The following is a 22,818-nucleotide window of genomic DNA, read 5'->3' on the forward strand; positions in this document are numbered from 1 at the left end:
GTGACACAGTGTTTGTGAATAAACAGTGATGTTATGGTGAAGTAACAGCACAGTTAAAACGCCTCTCAACCAATCAGCTCGTGTGGCCAGAACTAACTGTTGTATATTAAAGACAATCTTGATTTTTGTCGGTTTAGATTTTTCTACATCATTTCAACACGCCAGCTCTCCTTAACATTGTGTGAAAATTTCATGATGAATGGACCAATAGAAATGCTCTAAAATCACTTGGAATAAAAGCTCTTTACATTAACATACATTAACATACAGTAACAGCTCTCGTTATAGGATTGCTTCAGATAAGTGCTTTGGTTGTTTTTTACCTGAATGTATTTTTGTAAGTAAGTAACCCCTACCTCAAATCTTACGCCATTTAAGGAGCCTTTTTACTCCTAAACAATTTGGGTGGAACAGACGAAAGTTCAAAGTGCGGAGGGTGGAGGTGTCCGTTTCAAAGGAGCTCAGTGCGATCAATATGTGAGATATGTTAATTCGGTAAAGCTCCGTCCTGTCCTTGATGTTTCCTAGAGTTACAGGCAGGCAGCTGGGACAGACGGGGCGAATGGGAGGGGGTCGGTTGAAGCGAGCGTACGGAGTCCAGCTCTGAACCCTTCCAAACATACTCCAAGTCTCCTCTTGCATCCTCTGGCAAACACGTTTGGGTCTTCAGACCTTAGTATAGAAGCACTAAAGTGTTCTGCCCCAGCACTGCTGGGCACGGATGTCTCCAAGGGTGAGATTTGGAGTGCCAGCTATTAACCCTTTGAAGTTCACCGGCACTAACAAAAGCATGTTTCACATTTTTTTCATTATTGCTTGAAATAGCTCATTGAAACAGGTGGAGAACTTCAGCCAAATGTGAAGACTGTAAACACGTTTGTATTCGGTAGTAAAATATGAGAAATTGAAAATGAAATTAAAGGTTGTCCGTGTTGTTTTGCAGAAAGAAAACACATCCTTTTTATTTTTGCCCAGATTTAATCATTCCTCTGCAGGGGTGTCAAACTCAACCACTAAAATCCACCGGCCAGACAACAGCTGTGTTTATTTAATGTTTAATTAACATTTTGCTGTAAACCAAACTGACCACTGTATATTCAAAATATGCAAAACTTCAGAAGTAAAATATAAGCACTATAAGCAAAATAGTACATAAATACTTAAAATATTCAAGATTTAAATGTTTTCTGTCTTTTAAACCTACCTATTTTCTTGAACTACACCCCTAACACTCGTTATTTGCTGCAAATTCATTAATACTTGCATAGAATTGTGTAGAATTGAGTTGTAATCGCTGTCCCATAGACTGTGTTGGAGTAGGAGAGTCTGAGCACATTACGTAGCAGTGCATGCTGGGGACTTTAGTGCAGTACATTGTGAAACGGGATAATATTAATAGCAAATGAAAATACTTTTGAATACTTTTTGGTTTCTATTCATTTCTATTTATTTAAGTTTAACATATAAAAAAAATAAAATGTACGTGCTATAATTTTATGTCAGTACCATTAAAAAAAAGTCTGTATATCGCTGTTGTCGGGAGAAAATCTTGTATCTCCATTTTTCTCAGTTTTAATTTTTTACATAATACATAAAAATTCCCGTTGCTCTTTACATTGTGTGTACATTTCATGATGAATGGATCAAAAGAAATGGCCCAAAATGATTTGGAGGTAAGTCTGGTTCCCTTGACTTACATTAAATGTAAAATAGGTTTTTCCTTTTACTGTTATCATTTAGGAGATACGAGGTTTCGTCTTCCAACAGGGACACGTGTATGTATGTATACAGTGGAGGATACTGTACGTATACAGTCTGAGACCACATAGAGAAATATGTATATATAATATAAATATAAAATATAAATCTCAAGGGAAAAATCTGAAAAATCAATGAGCAGCAAACTAACAAAAGCAACAGCAAAGTGAATGGGATGCTCTGATTCCCCTCAAAAGCCTCCACAGTACCAAGAATCCTTGAGCTGTGTCACGGGATTTTTATCATAATGTTATTGAAAATAATAAATACATTCCGATTGAGCTTATTTTCTCACTTTATCCTGTGTCATCTTATTCCCGCCCAGTGTGAGTAGTTTCCGGTGTCATCCACAATGACAGTTCACTGTGGAGAGAGGCGATGAACTCTCCTTTGAATTAGAGATGATGTGGGCCTACTGTGTGCACACCACCCATCCTGCACAGGCAGTACTTGTGGAACTTTGGCCCACATAGCTTTTGTTCAGCAGCCCATATATATATAACTATCTTAAGAAATACCTTCGCATTCATATTTCGGCGCGTATAAAGGAAGTGCGAACATGATGTAAAGCAGCCGCCAAACACAGGCATGAAGGAAATGTGCTTTCCAACTGGTGCTGCGTGCCTGGGTTTGAGAAGACGGAACCAAGTGGGGACTTTTACTGCGGATATGTGAAGAACATGATACTTAACTCATGGAGCGTAAACCTCTAAAATATATCAAAGTCGACATTTACTGCCCAATTTCCACATGTTCACCTACTTTTCTGTTAAAACTGTCCTTAACTGTATTTGGTAATGGAGACATATGAACACAGAAGATTGTTTAAAGAAGGGAAGAGATAAAGGGGCGTCATGGTGCCAAAAAGAGTCGAGTGAAGACAGGTAATGACATAATACAAGCCAAATGTTTAGTGAAACTCCAAATAAAAGGAAGTCTTCCTGTGGCCCTCAGTAACACTTGATCCTGTCTTGCCTTGCGTTTCACTTCAGTGTGTGCTCGGGCCTCCTCAGGCAGCATTGCCCCCTAGTGATAACATGTTGTTGCTTTCTCAAGCGCTGGTTTGGCACAGCAGCATGTGGTTCCCTATTACTCTCAGAGGGCTTTTAAGGAGCAACAAATGTCTTGGAGAGGTCACCTTCCTGTCTTTGGGCTGTGTTTAGACATTGTGGTGAAATACTTAAGGTCATATGTGCTGTTCTTATGAGATGCTCTGTCTGTATGTGAACATTTGCTGCTGGGAGGACTAGTCAGAGCATGACATACTATACATGTGTGTGTATATATATATATATATATATATATATATATATATATAAAATCGCTGTCATTTGAAAAAAACTCTCCAAAATATTAACTTTAGAGGAGAAGGAAAAAACCTACTTTACTCTAAATGTAAGTCAGTGAACCAGACATGTTTCCAAGTAATTTCAGGTCATTTCTTTTAGTGCATTCGTTATGAAATTTACACACAATGTAAAGGGTAACAGGCACTTGTCAAAATCTGAAAAACAATAAATATTTTTCTGATGTATTGTATATTTCATATCATTTTCATATAATATATAATTTCCATTATTGTTTAATTAGTCCATTGTAATTTGATTAATCAATTAACATGGAAAGAAATGCAGTTATTAGATTCTCAGTAATTAACAAGATAAGCGGCTTAGTGTGTGTGTGTGTGTGTGTGTGTGTGTGTGTGTGTGTGTGTGTGTGTGTGTGTGTGTGTGTGTGTGTTCTTGTATTGCTATACTTGTCCTCAGTATGATATGACTACATGAAATGTTTGCTGGTCCTCACTTGAGCATGTTTTGTTTTAAATCACTTTTTTGTTTGAAAACTGAAACAGCAGAAAATGTGCCCTCTGGATACTGAGGTCAAATTTAGGGTTAGGTTTAGGTTTAGGTGTAGTATTATTTAGCTACACTAACACAATAAGCAATAGAAATCTATGGACATACTCGTGTGTAAAGCAAGAAAAATGTGTGTGTGTGTGTGTGTGTGTGTGTGTGTGTGTGTGTGTTTCATATAAGTTTTTGATTTTATGAAATATACAGTACTGTGTGAAAGTTTTAGGCATCTAAGCAAATTTTTAACAGTTTCCCTCAACAGTGAGTTTATCACAATATACATTAGAATAAAGTCGTATTCATAATTCAAATAAACAGAAAAACAATAAAAAGTAACAAGAATTTCTCGGGTCCATATTTTTCCTTGACCCCTTCACAGCCGCCACAGAGACTCGTTAATATCATCAATTACATCATGAGCTCAATTTACTGAGCATTGATTGGTCAAACCAGGAGCTGCTTTTTAACTACATATAATACTGGACTTCCTCGAGGAGAGGCTTGCAAATGGTTAAACAAACACACCAACATCCAGAAAATCACTATTTATTTTATAACATAAAATAATAATTCATTTATTTATATATATATATATATATATATATATATATATATATATATATATATATATATATAATAAATATACATTTTGTTTATTCAAATATGAACACTTTTCTCAGCAAATAAACAGAAACTACACAAATAAATAGATTTTGAAAATGTGTCTTGGGTGCCTAAGACTTTCACACAGTACTGTAGTTTCATATTTAACATTGTCCACACAACTTTTACACCACAAACAACACACAGATCTTGAAAAAGCTTTTGCTCTTTAAAAATGTATTTTCCCTCTATTGTTAAATCATTTTAATGCTAAATGAGTTTGTTCTTTGTGGCTGGTAACAAACAGCCCGGTTGTCAGCCGCGTTAGACTCAAGATAGAAGCTCACCAGAACAAAACAGCGCTGATCTCCCACAAAGCACCTTCAAAAATGATTTATCCGCTAAAAAACACAGGAACTGGAATTTTAAGATTCTAAAAAGTTAAAATGCTAAAATTTAGAGGAAAACAAAAGTGTTTTCAAAGCGTAACTGTGGTAACGGAAGAGCACAATGCAGTCACGTGGTTTAGACAAGCGACATGGCTTCAGCCTACACTGTTCATTTTAATATCCACTAAATGAAGCTGAAAAGCAGAAGCGTCGGACTTGAATCTTTGCCGTGGTTTTTTTACTCATCATTCTGAGCTTCTGCCATGAGGGCATTGTGTTTTAATATGCTTACGTATGGCGGTCATGTTCACTTCAGCTGTAAACTGATTCATACAGAGTGGTTTAATGTGACGTTGTTCATAGTAGAGAAACTTACTGACTCAGACTTTCAGGTGATGGGAACCAGGGATTGTGATGTCTCCAGTGCAAATATAGCCGTTTTATTTATTCTCCAAAATGACCAGTGAACCTACACAAGTGCTCCTTTGCAACACAGTGCAGGTGTCTGTCTGCCAAATAATGGACTTTTAGCCCAAAACTCTTACAAAACTATAATAAAAACAGTGTCTCAGGCATCAGGTGGTGCATTCATAACCATTTCATGTAATACAGGGTGTCCCAAAACTATTGACATCATTTGAGATGTGAATATCTGAGTAACAAACAAAATTTAATAGGCTTCATATTGAACTAAACAGCATTTATTTATCAAAATTCAAACGAGAAATTCAGAGGGATGTAGATTTTATAACCGATTTCACAGCTTCTTTTTTTTAGGACACCCTGTAGTTTTCTGTGAGGGGGTTTTCAGAGACCTTAAATGCTTTAGACGTCTGGTTCCCATCACCACCACTGTGAACAATTTTGACTCAATACGTTTGTCTTGAACTGAGCTTTTCACATCAAATCACTCTAAATGACTTTGTCTACATCTGAATGATTTATTTATGCAGACATTTTGGAAGATTCAGTGGAATTCCTCTTTAAAGTGAGCCTTTTCCATATTTTTTTATTTATGGGTTGTGTATGGGATTTATGGGCTGTGATTCTGCAGTGCAGCCTCTGCTATGAGTATTTTCTTTTACTTACGTGATACAAAACTATGCATTGTTAAGCCAGCTGATCAGTAGACTTGCTGCCAGCTATTTTTCCTTCTCAGCATTATTAATTTTGTTGATTGCATTCCTGTTATATACTGTAGAACTGGAGTTAATAGCTGTGGATATGCATACTATGTTATAGTCAGTGTTTCATAGCATCTGTGGCTTTAAGCTCTGGAATAAAAGTCAGAAGATAAGCCTTTGTGGGTATTGTACACGAGTGATTCATGATCATTTCAGCCTTCTGAACTGCACGTTTTTGAAGTGTCCTCAGTTTTCTCGAAAGAAAAAACACTGGAGACTCTCAAAACTCTCAAACCAGCTCTCTGGATTTGTTGTGCAGAGGCCAGTTGGTGCCTGAACTGCCTGTTCCCTCAGCGCCACTGCTGGCCTTGTGCAGGATGAGGTAGCCTAACGCAGGCTTCCTTTTATCCCTCACAGGTGGCCACAATTACCACCGATGGCATGCGATCAAACCACTGCCAGCATGAGGGACAGAACTTTGCTCACGCATGAAAGCTTAAAGACCGAACAAAGATGTTCACACACAACACTCACAGATAACCATGTGTTCAGTTAGCCCCCCATGATTGCAGGGTAATCATAGGAATCTGGGTTCAGTAGCTTGGGATCTTTTTGCACCCTGTATTTGTGCACTCTGTTGCCAGCAGTGGTGGACAGTAACTGAGTAAATGTAATTAGTTTCTGTACTTTAGTATTTTTTGGTGTATCTGTACTGAAGTTTCTCCGTTCTGGGCGACTTTTTCCTTTCACTCCACTACATTTCAGAGTCTAATATCCGACTTTTTGAGAAATCTGTCGTTCCTTTTGGTTTCTGTGTGTATAAAAACGTCACATGTCAAAACGAAAGAAGCGCAAAGCCAGAGCACCAATCAGGGCCCAGCGGTCACTTTGTTTAGAGCTGGTTTTGACCTGTTGGTCATACCGACCCAGTGCAGCACGCGGTTCAACGTCAGCGCGGCAGCGTAAAACTTTGGGAGAGTCTGTTCAACATAAATGATGAACTAACCTAACTTTGTGTAAATAGAGCTCAATATAGAAATATGTCCACATATGCAGTCGAGACTGACGCGGCTTTTTTCTGAATTTCTACAAACACCATTTCATTTTATAGTAAATTAGTTTGGGCTGGTTTATGTTTATGAACAGACGCCTACAGATCAACATAGTAAAGGAGCTCATCTGTGATCCTGAGTTTAAAGCCAGTTTTTATTCAACTTAAACTTGGAACTAAGTTGTAAATAAATCTGAAACTGAAACTTTGCTTGTGTGTAAAAAGTGATTTCAGAGCCACTCGGTTCTCCCTGATGGAAACTGTTTACCTTCAGTGTTTTGTGCTTCTGATCATTTTAATAGACGTCAGCGTCACTAATTAATGACGTTCTATTAAAAGACTGGTTTACCAAGAGAGACGCTGGAGGACTTTCACCTGAAATGAGTTCATGAAGCCAGTCTGGTTATAAAAATGATAACAGGACCAGATCAGAGCCAGAATTACTCTTTTAGTACTTTTACTTTATACTTAAGTACATTTGAAGGTAAATACATTAGTACTTTTACTCAAGTGGAGGTCTAAAGGGAGGAACTTCTACCTTTACTTTATATTTTACTTTGGGTGTCATTTTATTTACCATCCAGAATGACCAGTAAGCCAACAGGTCTTCTGAGTTTTTAAATGGTAAAATGCTATCAAATCTTTAAAAAATTGCATTACAAAGCCAAATATTTTGGCTAAGTCCTTCTCAAGGCTGTAACAAACAATATCTCAGGCATCAAGAAACATATTCATAGCTATTTCGTGTGATGGCTTACTGGAGCGCCTTCTAGTGGCGTTAAACTCTTTGGATGTTTGGTTCCTATAATCACCACTATAAAAACATCTGGCACAGATCGTTTCACATCAAATCAATGATTTTGTTTACAGCTTAATGATTGCTCTTTGCAGATATAAAAAAATAAGTAAATCTGAAATTTCCTCTTAAAGAAAAAGTAACAACACCTGCCTAGTTTCAGATACACTATATGGACAGAAGTATTGGGACACATACACATTACACCTACGGGAGCTTTTATGACACCCATTCTAAATCCATAGGCATTAATATGGAGCTGGTCCCCCTTCCCAGCTGTAACAGCTTCCACTCTTCTGAGAAGCTTCCTATAAGATGTTGGAGAGTGTCTCTGGGATTTTTTTGTCCATTCATCCAAAAGAGCATTTGTGAGGTCAGAGGTCAGTGATGTTGGACGAGATGGCCCGGCTCGCAATCTCTGTTCTAGCTCATCCTAAAGATGTTGGATGGGGTTGAGATCAGGGTTCTGTGATGGCCAGTCAAGTTCTTCCACACCAAACTCACCCAGTCATGCCTTTATGGACCTTGCTTTGTGCACTGGAAAGAAATGGTTCTTCCCCAAACTCTTCACACAAAGTTGGAAGTGTACAATTATCCAGAATGTCTTGGCCTGCTTGAAGCATTAAGATTCCCTTCAGTGGAACTAAGGGTTCTAGGCTAACCCCTGAAAAACAACCACACAGCATTATCCCTCCTCCACCAAACTTTACAACTGGCACAATGCAGTCTGGAAGGTAATATTCTCCTGGCATTCGCCAAACCCAGACTGAGCTGTTGTTGCTCCCGGGTGCTTCCATTTCACAGTTGTAGCACTTCCAGTTGGCTGGGGTAGATCTAGCAGGACAGAACTTTTTACAAACTAACTTGTGGTAGAGGTGGCATTCTAAAGTCACTGAGCTCAATACGACCGATTCAACTGCCAACGTTTGTCAATCAAGACTATGTGAACTTAATAATTAGGAGGGGTGTCCTAATACTTCTCTTCATTTAATGTAACTCCTGCAGTTCAACTTTAAAAAACGCTCAAAAGAGGGAGGGCCTCTTTGGACCGTTTATTCCTGTATCATGGAAAACCGAATTTTCCATGCCTTTTTGAAATAAGTGTTTATTATAGTACATAAATAATTGGAAAGTTTTCATAAATCCACCTGTTCAGCCTCCGCAATCTAGCCCTGCCCCTTCATGATGACGTTTCAGTCCAAACTGCTTTTTGAATTATTCACAATACAGGGCAGCCAATCAAAGCTCATTTACCTTTATCAGTCTAAAATTGAATTTATTATGAATTGGATTCGTTCACGTCGTGGAGTGTGGTTTGGTGGCCCTAGTGGAAATAATGTCACTTAAACGCAAAAGACAGACTGTAATTCCAGGAGAGAGGCAGCCCAAGTCCTCACTGACTTTCCCAAATCCCAGCATGAGTTTTGCTGGTATTCTTCATTCATGAAAGCCTGAGGCAGAACACGGCATAGGCCGTAGTCATCATCTTGTCCCTCTGTGATAGTAATCCTTAAAAGAGAAAAGGAAGCACTTAATACCGGGTCAGTCCAGAGTAAGGCTCTGCTAAAGCTGTCTTGTGCTCCGCAGCCGGAGTATGGAATCATGCAGAGGATAGAGACAGACTGTCAAAGGATTGTGCCAAAGCACGAGAGACTGTAGGTAATCACACTGCTTCAGAGTCGGTGTGGAAGGAAGGAGTCATAGTCAGAGTCTCTGTGGTAAGTTGAAGGATGACGTCAGTAACCTTTTGTGCCTTTCAGAAACTCCCCAGGTGCTATATCATTCATTTGTATGTACATTTGTGAGTGGTCACGGCCTTGGTCCCAAGTAATTAAGGTCAAACTGAGGTAAGCACGAAAAGGAAATGGTTGTCTTGAGAATTACCCGCGGAGTTTGGGGTGGGATTAGCGCTTTAGCGAGTCTGAGGAGTGAACAACACATCAAGTCTTTCCATGCACGCCGCACCCCTCCTACAGATGTTTCAAGTTCACGTCATTGGCAAAGTTCAAGGGAGAAACGTTCGACCTTGTGTCCGTGCTGGTCGAAGTGAATTAGGAAAGGAGTCGTGACTCCTCTTCAGAACTGAGGCAGTGAGGTGCACGTTGATGTTTGGCCTCACTCACTTTTTATCATGTTGTGAAATGTCGTTTCCTATTAGGCTAACCCAAGCAGCGTCCTTCTAGTGAGTGTCTCAAAGACACATTTGTGCCTTTGAACATAAATACTCCTGACAGACAGTTAATCTGTCAACTTTTCAGCATTATGGGTTGTCGGGTATGACTGTAGTCAGTCTCCGCTGTGACCACGACTCATAAATTTTCACTATTTAAAGCTGGCTGTTAATATGAGGCTGTGTAGCACCAGGATCAGTAATGATTTCCATGAGCCACACGGCGGGATTCACTTAGTCAAAGCCAAGCTTACGGCTATCAGTTCTCCTCTTGTGGCCTCTCAAAATATGGATGATGTGTAAAACACTCTGCCTTGTTTTTCATTGTGGATTTGACCAAGACGTGGAAGATGACAGCATAATAATTAGCATGTTGCAGTCCAGATGCCCTGTTTTGTTTTTCTTGCCTGTGTTCCAGCTAAAGGTGGGAGCGAGGACACAGCTTTAACAGCATTACTGAAGTAATAATTTGGATCTTAAGCCGGCGCTGGAGGTCACAGGCTGAACGAGCGAGGGCCATAAATCTCTGACACCAAGGGGGTTTTTTGCTAGCCCCTGACAGACTCTGTGCAGCCAAATTGGACGTTTCATACTCGAAGAGGGACATGGCTCGTTGGCCTCAGCCAAAACCCACAGAGACTGCTGGCATGGCAGGCTTGCTAGCAGAGGAGGGCACCCGTTCTTCAGCTCACCGCCCTGAGAGCCCATTAGCGTTACAAAAAGTCTGACGGACACAATCCTGGAGAAAAGCAGGCACGAGATTCAGGTTTCCTGTGGAACAAGGCCCGACTTCTTTAGCCGTCTCCATGGCAGACGTGAAAGCAAACACACGCTGGGGTTATCCAAACAGCTCCATCACACCGACCCTGGCTCAGAGTGGGTGAGCTCGGCCGGCCCAGTAGATGTGTGAAATGTAGCGCTCTGTGGTGTCCTTAATGAAAGGGAAACAGAAGTTTGTTTCGTTTAGAAACCTGACGACCCTCACGCCTCAAAGCCCTGTTGACTTTCCATGAATCAAACCTAGCTTTTGTTCGGAGACCGTCGATGCCTCACCGCAGCAAAAGGACGTCAGAGTTTTACGAGCTTGCACAAGAATATATATGTTGTTGCAACTTTGAAAAATTGGCTCGTGATCTGACCGAGGGACCAAACTGCTGTTTTGGCCTTGAGGAGCCGTTTTATGAATGATACTGAACATGCATACTACGCGCTGCTTCAGGCAGGAATCCACTGTTAGTGGTCCAATGAAAATTTCAGGATAATTGTTCCAATGAGTATAAAAACCAAAAGCGAACAAAAGAGCTATGTGAACCGGCGACTTGTGCTTGGTGGGGCTCAGCGAAGTTGGGGTGCGGTGGGGGGGCTTTTTTGGAGCGGAGTAATAAAGCCGTTAGCCCCGGCGGCCAGCTCTTTTCTCTGCCCAGGCTGGAGCCGCTCCTGCAGGAGTGTTAAACTGTGTACACCCTCAGATCAAACCGGCCTGCCGACAGGTTCAAAGAGCTGACAGCTCTGAAAATGCCAGTCATGTGGTGAACGGATGAGTGGGAAGGATGGCGGGTGGAGGGGGGAGGCTGTGTAACCGGAGCAGAAGGGCCCCGAATTTCCACTCCCGCTTTTTACCCTTCGTCCCTCCCTGTTTGCCTCTTGAAGCTCACCCTTAGGAATTGAGCAAGTCCTGCGCAGAATAGGGCTCTGTTCAAACCTTTCAGTTGCACAGTCTAATCACAGTCTTTATGTTCTTTGCTTTCGTTTCATTTGACTTGAATGATTGGCATTGAAATAGCCTTTTTTTAAGACAGTGAAGAAGAGAGCAGGAAAAAGGGGATTTTCAGTAAAAGATGACTTCCTCCAGGAGTAATTCCATGCGGTGCTGCTAACAAGTTAGAATCAGCCTTGCGTTGCTCCTTCATCTGCTTGAGCTTTACCTTCTTAAATGGCCCATGTCTTGCATTACACTTGAATTTTAAGGTTTTGTCTGACGGCCTTTACATCTGGGGCCATTTTTTTGTACCAAAAATGGTCTTAATTAATTTGTACATGACCTTTTCCAACCTCTTCTTAATCCTCGTCCTCTTTATCCCTTAGAATTAAATGGGCTGTTTTTATTACTATGCCTTTAAAATGGGTGTATGTAAATGAGCTCTGTTCTGATTGGCTGCCCTGTTTTGTTCAGTCCAGGCTAAAACACTCCGTATAACTTCTGCAAGAATGGGAGGAACTAAACTGGTGCAGGCTGATGTCTGTAAATGTGATGGTTTGTGTGACATCACAAAAACTAAATACATTTAAAACAGCTTAGTTTCCATATAAGGACTCTACGGACAGTGAAATGAGTGCATTCTGAGACTTTTATGCTGTTTCTGAACTACATCAACCCTTATTGATTTAACACCGATAACACAGACTTCCTTAAAATGGGCCCTTGAAAATGTATTACGTAGTTTGGTTATAAATTACTGATATAACTTCTCAGCATTTCACGTAGCAACATTTGTAATGTAAACGTTCTCCAGAGTGACACTGGAGCCCATTTAGTCTATAAATCTAAACAAATCCTACACGTTTTTCGCAAATGATGAGTGTTGCAGTCTTGTTTGGCACCCGCCGCAGCTGTAAATCATTCCGAATCTTGGAATGTTGTGTCAGCCAAAGTACCGCTGTCCACTACTGTATCATGTCTTCAGCGACTTATCCCGAGCCAGGTTTATGTTTTCGTTGTCAGCACTGAAGGTTGAACGTGCTTCAGTGCAGAAGCGCATATATTGGAATGACTGAAATGCAAAGATCCGCTTTGATATGCAAACTTCAAAGACTTATATTTTCTTCCTGTCTCCTCTCGCCGCAGATGACTCGAGCTCAGGGAGGGATGGTGCCGGAGCAGCGGGAGACGCAGAGTACTCCACTGGCCTGCCGGGAAAACTGGGTAAGGTGCTAGAGTTCTCTGAACTGCCTTTGATCTGCTTCAGTCCTGTTAGCCTTAATTGCTCCTCAGGAAGAAGAAGGAATTCCGTGCCGCATCTGCCAGAGTGTTTCATAAGCCGCTCACAGTTGTCTGCCATGACTCGAGGTTGTGCATCGGTTTTCAATTGTAAAACAGAATGGAGTTTGCTTCAAATATGAATGGAAATGTGTTTTTATTTGGGGGAAAAAAAAGTTTAATAAACTACATAATTTCCTCCTACTCTCTCTTTCCTCTTGCTCTCCTTCCTCTTGTTTAGTGCCTAATATTTGCTGCTTTAGTTTTGCCCTGGAGGCTAATTCACATTGCCAAACTGCCTGTCTGGTCCATCATACGTTTGCTCCAAACCATGAGTTCTCAAGGAATATCAAAGATTTGATCATGTCGTTTCTGACACTGTATGCCTGTGGGTCTCACCCTGGTCCTGCAGACCCCATGCTGTTCACATTTTACTGTTTTTCCTGCTTCAACACACCTGACTCAACTAATGGGCTAATTATCAAGCCCCTCTTGAGATGAAATAGTTGTGTTAGTGTAGGAAAAATGCTAAAATCTGCAGAGCAGAGGTCCGCGAATAGGACCCCAGGACATTTGTTGTGGACCCCAGGACCGTTGCTGCGTGCCGTACTGTTTTCTAGGAGAACGGACAAAATTGTATTGTGTAGCTAAAAACAGTGACAACAGTCTTAAAGTCTGAATTTTTCTCCATTTTTGTCAAACTATCACTTGAAGTGGCCTACTTTCTTCCCCATGCAGTTACTATAAGAATAGGCTGAATTGGTTGTTTGGAAGAAAGCAGAGTTGGCATATCAGCATCAGCCGGACAGATCATGGTCTCACAAGGCCTCTGGGCATCTTTGGAGACTGGCAACCCCCCAACCTCCCCCACCGATCCCCACACTCTGATCAAAAATTAGAATAAATAAGTCATGTATGTTTAGGCAGCTTGGGGCCGAGAGAACTTCATTTCACTTATTCAGTCATTACATATTCAAGGGCTGTTCGGTCATCTGACTTTTGCACCTGCTGTGGAATGTCCCCAGTCTTTGAGCTGCATCGGGCCATCTGGTCTGAGGCCCCTGGTTATAAGAGGCCCCACTGGCCCTGTCTACAGGCTGCCCTTGAACGGGTATTGGTATTGGCCGATCAGCAGAAAATGCAGGATTGAATATTAGAGTGGAGTAAAGAATGAATCGAATACAGTCCTGTAACAAATCTGCCCTGAGAAAGCAGTCGCACTGTGTGATGCGATGTTGTTAGCTATGCATTCTTTCATGTGCGGTAGTAGACTGAGTAGTTTGAGTATAATAGCCTACATTTAGTTGACTCATTGACGAAGAAGTGAAGTGTGTTGATGAAAAATAACTGATTTTAAAGCCAAAACTGTCAGCAACATATCTGAATCTCCCGAAGTAGAGGAAGAAAATTTGTGCCTTTTTATTTTCCTGTAAAACCTTGGTCTGAAAACTTGCTCTAAGTGGCTTGACTTCCTGGGACAGAGGCAGGTAATGGGGCCTGTAGTCTGCTTCGGCTGGTGCCTCCGCTGCTCTGCTTGTTCTGCTCTGTGCTGGTATCACACGCTTCTCCAACTATAGACCTCAGTGTTTGCTTTGGTAATTGCGTTTGACAAGCCAAAGAGCAGGCTATTTAAGTGTAGCGCGAGGGGGGAAGCATTCCATTCCCCTTTGACAGCTGCCATCTGATTTGATATCAGGGCGGTGCTGTTAGCGGCCACCGAACGCCACGGCCTGACTCTGCAGCGGTCAGTATAGGCCTGCCCTGCTTATTTTTGCACAGCGAGGTGTAGGCTAGCCCTGAGGCTCCTCTGTTAGGGTGAAGCTCTCAGCAGCACAGATGTGAGAGACAGGCAGAGTTCACTATTGTGTTTTCTTTCCTGCTGTTTGTTCGGACTCCGCTGCGAGTGTAAACAGCCAGCAAGGAACGGGCGGCGTAAAACTTCAGAGCAGCTGCTGTTTGTTTTGTCAAATTGCCCTCATGTGGTGGCGCTTTGCTTCAGAAAATGGCCTCCACAAGGGCTCCTTGTCAGCCCCTCTGTGGCTTATTTTCATTGTAATATTATCAATGTTGTGGAAAATATACAGTGTCTACACAAAGTCCATGAAGTCCAGCGCTCATATTTTGATGCTCCATCTCTACAAAAACACTTAATCTGACGTTTTCTGCTGAAGTGGCTTTGGGCAAAAATCAGCCTAATTTGAAATGTTAGATTTCTCACATTCTTCAATTAGAAGACTAGAAACTTAATCAAGATGGTTCTTCAAAGGTTCTTTAGTAAAGACAATGGGTCCACTCAGTGACCACTCATAAAACCCTTGGCATGATTAAATTCTTCCTGCATTCTGCATTGTGAAAGCGTTCTTCAGATGGATGAAGAATGTGTTGTGCAGGCTTCTATTACCTTTTTGAAAAGGGTTCTATATAGAACCAAAAAGGGTTGTTCTATTGTTACAGGCTTGACTCTTTTTGGTTCTGTATCTTTTCAAAAATGTTCCGTATAGAACCATACACAACACATTCCTCCACCAATCACAATGCAAAGAACCATTTAATCATGCCAAGGGTTCTGTGAGTGTTCATGGTCCTTCATAGAACCTTTTTTTTTTACTAAAGAACTCTTTCAGCATTTTTAAGAGTGTAGGTTAAAATAAGAATGCTTAATAAACTTGAGAGAGTCAAGTCACTATCGCCAGCCTTTGTCTTTGCTGTTTGCTTTTAGATTATGTTTAACCCTAAATCTGTGGTTCTCAGACTGGCCATTTGGGGCCCCCCAGATGGTTGGCATTTTTGAGGTGGGAACTGAGAACTGAGCAAAAATGTGGACCATCTTGTGGACAGAAGTTTTGATAAAAGAAAATATGAAAATATGTACAAAAAATGTAGAGTTCAGCGCAAAAAGCTGAAGGCCCTCTTTATTTCATTTACAGTCAAAACAGGCGCGGTAAAGGTTTTAGGCCCCTGAGGACATTTCAAATCTATGTACCTGAGCAGTCAGTGTTCATTTGCTCAGAAAGGCACTAATGCATTAAAACACATGTACGTTAAAAAACACGATACAGTTGCTTTTATGTATATTCAGTGTGTTCATTCAGCTACTTCCGAACCTCTGGTTGTGGCAGCCTGGTGTTTCTTGCAGTCATCATCCAATACCTGGTTTGGCTGATCAATACTGTATTACTGTTGAATCTTGTGTGCTACTCATGAAACTTTGCTCTTCAAACTACCTCATAACAAGTCAACCACTTTCTCTTTAACAACAGATTCTTGTGTATTTATTCTAATGATATGTGGTAGTTTGGAGATAAAGCCAGAGAGGCCAGGTTGAGATGGTTTGGACATGTGTTGAGGAGGAATAGTGGATATATTGGGCAAAGAATGTTGGAGATGGAGCTGCCGGGTAGAAGGAGAAGAGGTGGACCTCAGAGAAGCTTTATTTATGTAGTGAAGGTGAACATGGAGATGGTTGGTGTGAAAGTAGAGGAGGCAGTGGATAGGGCCAGATGGAGGCAGATCATTCTTTTTAGAAGACTTGCTTTCAGTTTTTCAACAAAATCTGCAGGGATGTTTTTCCACAGCTTTAAAGTTCAGTCGTGGGCATTTTCCAGGTGAATTTTGATGTTCTGGTGCATGTTTTTCTTCCTTTTCTCAGTGAGGCTTCTTGACAGCTGCACATCCTTTCAGGCCCGCTATGGCTGACTTGTCTTCTCACAGTGGAAGGATGGACAGAAACACCTATGAATTGTTTCAGATCTGAAGCAAAAGCGGAGCTTGATTTTTCTCCTTTCTCCTGTCTTACTTTATCATAGTGCGTCCCCGGTTCACCCAGCCAGCTAAGATGAGGAAGCGGGTGATAGCTCGGCCCGTGGGCAGCTCAGTCAGGCTGAAGTGTACAGCCAGCGGGAATCCCAGGCCCGACATCGTGTGGCTAAAGGACAGCAGGCCCCTCACGCCTGAGGAAGTGGGCGAGGGCCGCAAGAAGAAGTGGACCCTGAGCCTGAAGAACCTCACCCCAGAGCACAGCGGCAAATACACCTGCCACGTGTCCAACCGTGCCGGGGAGATCAACGCCACCTACAAAGTGGAAGTCATCCGTGAGTCACCTGGTTCTTCCCTGTGTTCTCGTCTCGGAATGTGTCAGAGCCAATTCGTCAGTCTAATAGATCTGGGCAGGGAGAAGGTGTCTGGTTAATGTGGAGCTTGTATATGTATCTGCTTTTCATTTGTTCGTTTGGCCTCAGAACAAAGGGGTTTTTAAAGACCAGACTGGTTTCAGGGCAGGTTGATGTTTTCTGTTGTTAACCCTTTGAAGGTGAGTTATTAGGCTGGGGTAGCTGTATTATTGAAATGTTTTTACGTCTTTACATGAAAAATTATGCCGTTACATAAAGAATTACGTTTACATTCTACATCAACAGGTTCACGTCTGCCTTTCTGACCTTGTTCTTTTTAACAGTAGACACATGGTAAAAATGTAAAAAGTCATTTTAAAATAATAGTACAGTTTGATTTTGTCTTTTAGAGGTTGAGATCAATTCAATTTGGTTAATTGTATTGAGGTAATCGATTGGATTTAGATATTATTTTAGTGGTGAATTATGCTATTTAGTGGTAACTCTGTCAAGGCCTGACCGATAACTTTGTTACTATAGAGTGGTTAGTCTGGTTCAGTGTGCAGCGGTGTGACAGGGTTATTGTTTGGTGGTGAGTTCAGAAGAAAGCTGCAAAGAAAGATTCTATCCATCTCATTTGCCATCTGCTGTAGATTAAGTCCCAGCTGTGCCTGCTGACTTTACAAACACATGTTTCCACAAACCCGAAGGCCGAGCAAGGGGGAGGTGAAACAAACTCCCTCTAGCTTGAGCCAAATGTGGTACTTCTTTCTTCGCGGAGATTAGCCAAGCTACCTTTAGGATAAAAAGTGAAAAATGCATCCTTGGCCAGGAGTCCATGAGAGCGTAATTGGCCTTGCTTTCTCTGGGTGGGTTGGATGGCTCTCCCTCTCTCCCCATCACTCGGCACAATGCTAGCCAATGCAGGCGTCTACTCACCATTGTAAATCATTCTGAATATGAACATCGGCTAAATCGTATCATCTGTGAACAGTGATGTAAAGGTTTACAATGTTTATCATGTCTCATGGCTCCATTTGGCTTTTGAACTCATCTTATGCTCTCTGCACTTTTTATATATATATAGTTATAATTATTTGTGATGCTGATATTATGATACTATTATTTTTGTATTAGCTGCAATAAGGTGTTTTTTCTTAGTCATCATTATCAGCTGACAAATTCCATGTCAGTGCAGCTCTATTTAACACCAGTTCAAGATCTAGTTATTAATTCATCTCTATTTTTAACAGAGCGCACAAACTCAAAGCCGATCTTGACCGGAACCCATCCTGTAAACACGACGGTAGACTACGGTGGCACCACGTCCTTCCAGTGCAAAGTGCGCAGTGACGTCAAGCCTGTTATTCAGTGGCTCAAGAGAGTAGAGCCTGGAGATGAGAACAAGTACAACTCAACTATCGAGGTGGGAGACCACCACTTTGTCGTGCTGCCCACTGGAGAGGTGTGGTCTCGTCCAGACGGCTCTTACTTGAACAAGCTGCTCATCACCCGGGCCAAGGAGGAAGACGCCGGCATGTACATATGCCTGGGGGCCAACACCATGGGCTACAGCTTCCGCAGTGCCTTTCTCACTGTGCTGCCGGGTCAGTATCACTGATAGAGTCAGGTGGCAGTTTTCTAAACATCTTTCTGGCTTTTTGTCACCTAAATGTCTTCAAAACAATGTTTAGAGTTACGGTCAGTAAATTAGAGTCTCCATTCTGTGTGAATTAAAGCGCTTTCCACTTCATTAAACAACACTGTGTGTATAATAACTTCATCAAATCATAATACAATCATTTTTCTTCTACCTCAGTAGCACTGACAAATGTAACTTCTCAGAGTAAAATTTGGGATTATAAATTATGTTTTTGGTTCTTTGGTGTGACGCCACAGAACAGAGATCACTAATAGGCTGATCGTGGTCCGAGTAGAGACCCAGATGCTGTCATATGCGGACCTGGACTTATAACAGATAAACTATGGAGAATTATTTGATTTCGATGGGGTGGTCCTATTTTAATTGCCGTAACTTTTATAGCCTTTACGGTGTCGCTTTAGCGATCCGGGAAAAATTCACCAGGCGCATGTGTTGTAAATATCATGTGGTGCTACTCAGCCAATCAGATCAGTGGATTACGATGAGACTTACGTGTCGCACACACAGGGGAGGGACAAGGCGAGAAACAGCAGTCAGAGAAGAAAGTGAGTCAGAGGGCAGATATTTCACATGACATGATCTAAACAGAGAAAACTGACCATAAATATTTTTAACATTTGACTGAATTGTATTTTATTTCATTCAACATTGTTGTCGACTGTATAAGATGTTGATATTCCTACTTGGCTACTTCAGTAAACAGTATCAATGGCACATATATGGCACTGAAATATGATGCAAGTTCAACATTATGATGTTCTGGACCTTTGCTTGTGGAAATTTACTCTAACTGGACCTGAATTTTAATTAAAACCCCTGCGATAGAAGACCCACTAAAATAGAGGTGCCAGAACTTTTAGTCTTGGGACAGTGTTTGTAGTGAGCTGAGGGCTGAAAAGACATAATACACAAATGTACAATATACAATATAAAAAAGAAGTACATTGTTTTAAGTTTTACATTATAAAAATGCATTTTACATTTTCTTGCAAAAATATTTTTAACAAATTTAAAGGGTAACTAAGAGTTTAATAAGTTAGTTTTATGCAAAAGTATGCGCACCCCTGGTCAGACTGTGTGTATTGTTGGTTTTCTAGGTGAAAGTAAGTTAAGATATCTCCTATAAAGAACACACTTCTGCACAATTTAATGAAATATTTCTGTTTTTTTCTGTTCATGCTGAATTTAACATATTGCTGAAAAAAATTAAACATGACCTGTGGAAAAGTTACAGCACATTTTTTTTTCTGCAAAGCTTTTTTCCAAAATTAGGCTACAATTAAAAATTGTAACTAAAGTTTGCAAAACAATGCAACAATGCCATTTGTGAGTTTGCTTATTTTTATTTACAAAATGAACAAAACATATAATTTGACAGGACATTTAAACTGCTTCATATATATATATATATATATATATATATATATACTATGAAAATATGTTTGCTCTCTCTCATTGGTTGAGGGTCTGGGGTTAGACTAACTTTCTGGCAAGCCAAATCAAACGTCCTCCACACTTCAGGAGAACCTTCCAGTGTATGGTTTTAAAGAACCTTAGTTTAAGATGTTTGAGTGGGAAGAACTTTTTACATTTAAAAAAACTTTACACAATGTAAAGGGTCCCCACCAATTTTCTTCCCTAGAGCTGTTGTAGAACTTAACAAATCTGTAGAATATCCATATCTATACAGTATCAGACCATGATGACTCCTGTCCCTCTGGACTCACTGTTTCACAAATCCTTTTCCATTTCAGACAACAAACCACACTTCCCCCCAGTCCCTACCGTGTCTTCTCCTGGGCTTCCTTGGCCTGTGATCATTGGCATCCCAGCCGGAGTGGTCTTCATCCTGGGCACTATCCTGCTGTGGTTCTGCCAGTCTAAAAAGCACTGTTCCTCCGGAGCCATGGTCTCAGCTCAGGCTCTCCCCAACGGCCACCGCCAGCCCCCTAGAGAGCGGCCACTGCCGGGAGCCGACAAGGACTGCATGGCCTCCATGACCTACGAGGAGTACCTGACCCAGCAGCAGCAGCAACAGCAGCTCCTCCTGGCCCAGGGTGCCCCCAAAGTCTACCCAAAGATCTTCACAGACATCCACACGCACACCCACTCGCACGTGGACGGGAAAGTTCATCAGCACCAACACATCCACTACCAATGTTAGCCTCAGTCCTCATGGCTAGTCCCACCACAGTGATCCCACCAGTCGTAGTTTCTCTTTGCAACGTTTGGATCTGCAGAACAACCGACTTTGAGCCAAAATAAGCGCTTGGACCAAGCTGTGTCACTCTCACACATTTCTGAAGTCACTGCCTGGAGAAAGCACACGTATAAAACATTTTGAGCCAAGCTGCTTCCTACTAAACTGTCTTCCATACTGGACATCAGGACGATACTACCGCAAGATGGAAATGAGGCATGGCAATGGAACACAAGGATGAAGTATGAGCCGGGAGTAGAACAGATAATGCAAAAAAAAAAAAAAATTCAGTTTTTCAAGTTTGGACGATCCACATATGCACACAGATGATGAAAATGAATGTACTGTCTCATTTTCCTCACAATACGTTGTGAGCATTGAGCTCTGCCTTTTTTAGCTACACCAACCACCACCTCTCTGTTTAGTCAGCTTCGATGCTCGCTGACCGAAGTTTGTGGATGGGGCCAAAAAGGATCAGTTTTACTTGGCACCAAATTTCAGTGAAATGTATTTGTATTACTGCGCGCTAATCAGAATTACCTGCTTGTGTAGGTGTTTGCAGGTATACAGGAGGTTTCGTTGAGTCTGCATTACACCCAAATTCGAATTCCCGGAGCAGTCTTTAAAGCTAGATGATTGCATGAGGACCTATATGTACATGTTGTTCTTGCCAATATTGCAAGCGTTTTTTTTTTTTGTTTTGGTTGTTTTTTTTTTGTCTGCTTGAATTGATGTCAATGGGACTGTCATCTTCGGTACACAAGCTATCACATCAGTCATTTACAAACCTATCAGCGTATTTAAGTGTATCTCTTTTCCACTTAATGGAAATAAAGTAAACAGAAGTGCCTATTGTTCAGGTAGTGATGTCACTACGTTTATGGGTAGCATACACCGGCATAACATTATGACCACCCCCTCGTTTCTACACTCACTGTCCATTTTATCAGCTCCACTTACTATATAGGTGAATATTGAGTGGATCAGATCCAGCAGTACTGCTGGAGTGTTTAAACACCTCAGTGTCACTGCTGGACTGAGAATAGTCCACCAACCAAAAACATCCAGTCAACAGCATCCTGTGGGCAGCGTCCTGTGACCACTGATGAAGGACTAGAGGACGACCAACACAAACTGTGCAGCAGCAGATGAGCTGTCGTCTCTGACTTTACATCTACAAGGTGGACCGACGAGGTAGGAGTGTCTAATAGAGTGGACAGTGAGTGGACACAGTGTTTAAAAACTTCAGCAGCACTGCTGTGTCTGATCCACTCAGACCAGCACAACACACACTAACACACCACCACCATGTCAGTGTTACTGCAGTGCTGAGAATGATCCACCACCCAAATAGTACCTGCTCTGTGAGGGTCCATGGGGGTTCTGACCACTGAAGAACAGGGTAACAGAGTATCAGAGAAACAGATGGACTACAGTCTGTAACTGTAGAACTACAAAGTGCAGCTATACAGTAAGTGGAGCTGATAAGATGGACAGTGAGCATAGAAACAAGGAGGTGGTGATGATGTTACGCCTGATCTGTGTGTTTTGGTGATGTTTGATATTTCAGTTCTGAAAAGGAATACTGGGAATGTTCTGAGGTACCACAGGCATGAATTCCTACTTTCGCTCAGGTGGCCCTTCTCTTTCTATTTTTTGTTTGTTTTGCCTTTGGACATATTTGTATTATCATGACCACTATATGGAAACTGTGTAAAATGCCTTTGACTGCTCAAGTAATGGCAGCCCAGATTTAGAATGGGAGTTGGAGCTTAAAAATCTGATTGAAAGACAAAATCTTTCCACACTACAAAGTGTGAAAAAACAAAAAAAAACCCAGCCTCGGTTTTTTTTTCCTGTGTTTACCCGAACGGCCGCAGTAATGGGTAAGTGCTGAACAGACTGCAGAGCTTAGAATCCATAGGAATGCACTTAAGCCCACAGATTTGTTTTCACCCGTGAGAACGTTTAGGACGACGGTCCCTGTCATTGTAGTCGGTAACCCAAAGTGGAAATCTTGTCCAACTCAGCAGTTCAACACATGTAGTTTATTTATTGGCTAGCAATGTTTTTCTTACCATGAATTGGGCATTATGTCAATGTTTTGAACCAAAAAAAACAGATC

At 41.4% G+C, this 22,818-nt stretch overlaps 1 protein-coding gene across 1 annotated transcript in view; it reads left to right on the forward strand.

The window, feature by feature from the left end:
• fgfrl1a (fibroblast growth factor receptor like 1a) overlaps positions 1-21,528 on the forward strand; it is a 76,370-nt gene extending 54,842 nt beyond the window's left edge. Inside the window, exons 4-7 of the mRNA XM_017716171.2 lie at positions 12,590-12,667; positions 16,528-16,812; positions 18,084-18,437; positions 20,248-21,528. Of these exons, the coding sequence (XP_017571660.1) occupies positions 12,590-12,667; positions 16,528-16,812; positions 18,084-18,437; positions 20,248-20,657 (1,127 nt within the window). The 3' untranslated portion in view covers positions 20,658-21,528. The remainder of the gene's footprint in view (positions 1-12,589; positions 12,668-16,527; positions 16,813-18,083; positions 18,438-20,247) is intronic.
• The last annotated feature ends 1,290 nt before the right edge of the window (positions 21,529-22,818 follow it).

This window comes from Pygocentrus nattereri, chromosome 8, assembly GCF_015220715.1.
Source record: "Pygocentrus nattereri isolate fPygNat1 chromosome 8, fPygNat1.pri, whole genome shotgun sequence".
Lineage (NCBI taxonomy): Eukaryota > Metazoa > Chordata > Actinopteri > Characiformes > Serrasalmidae > Pygocentrus > Pygocentrus nattereri.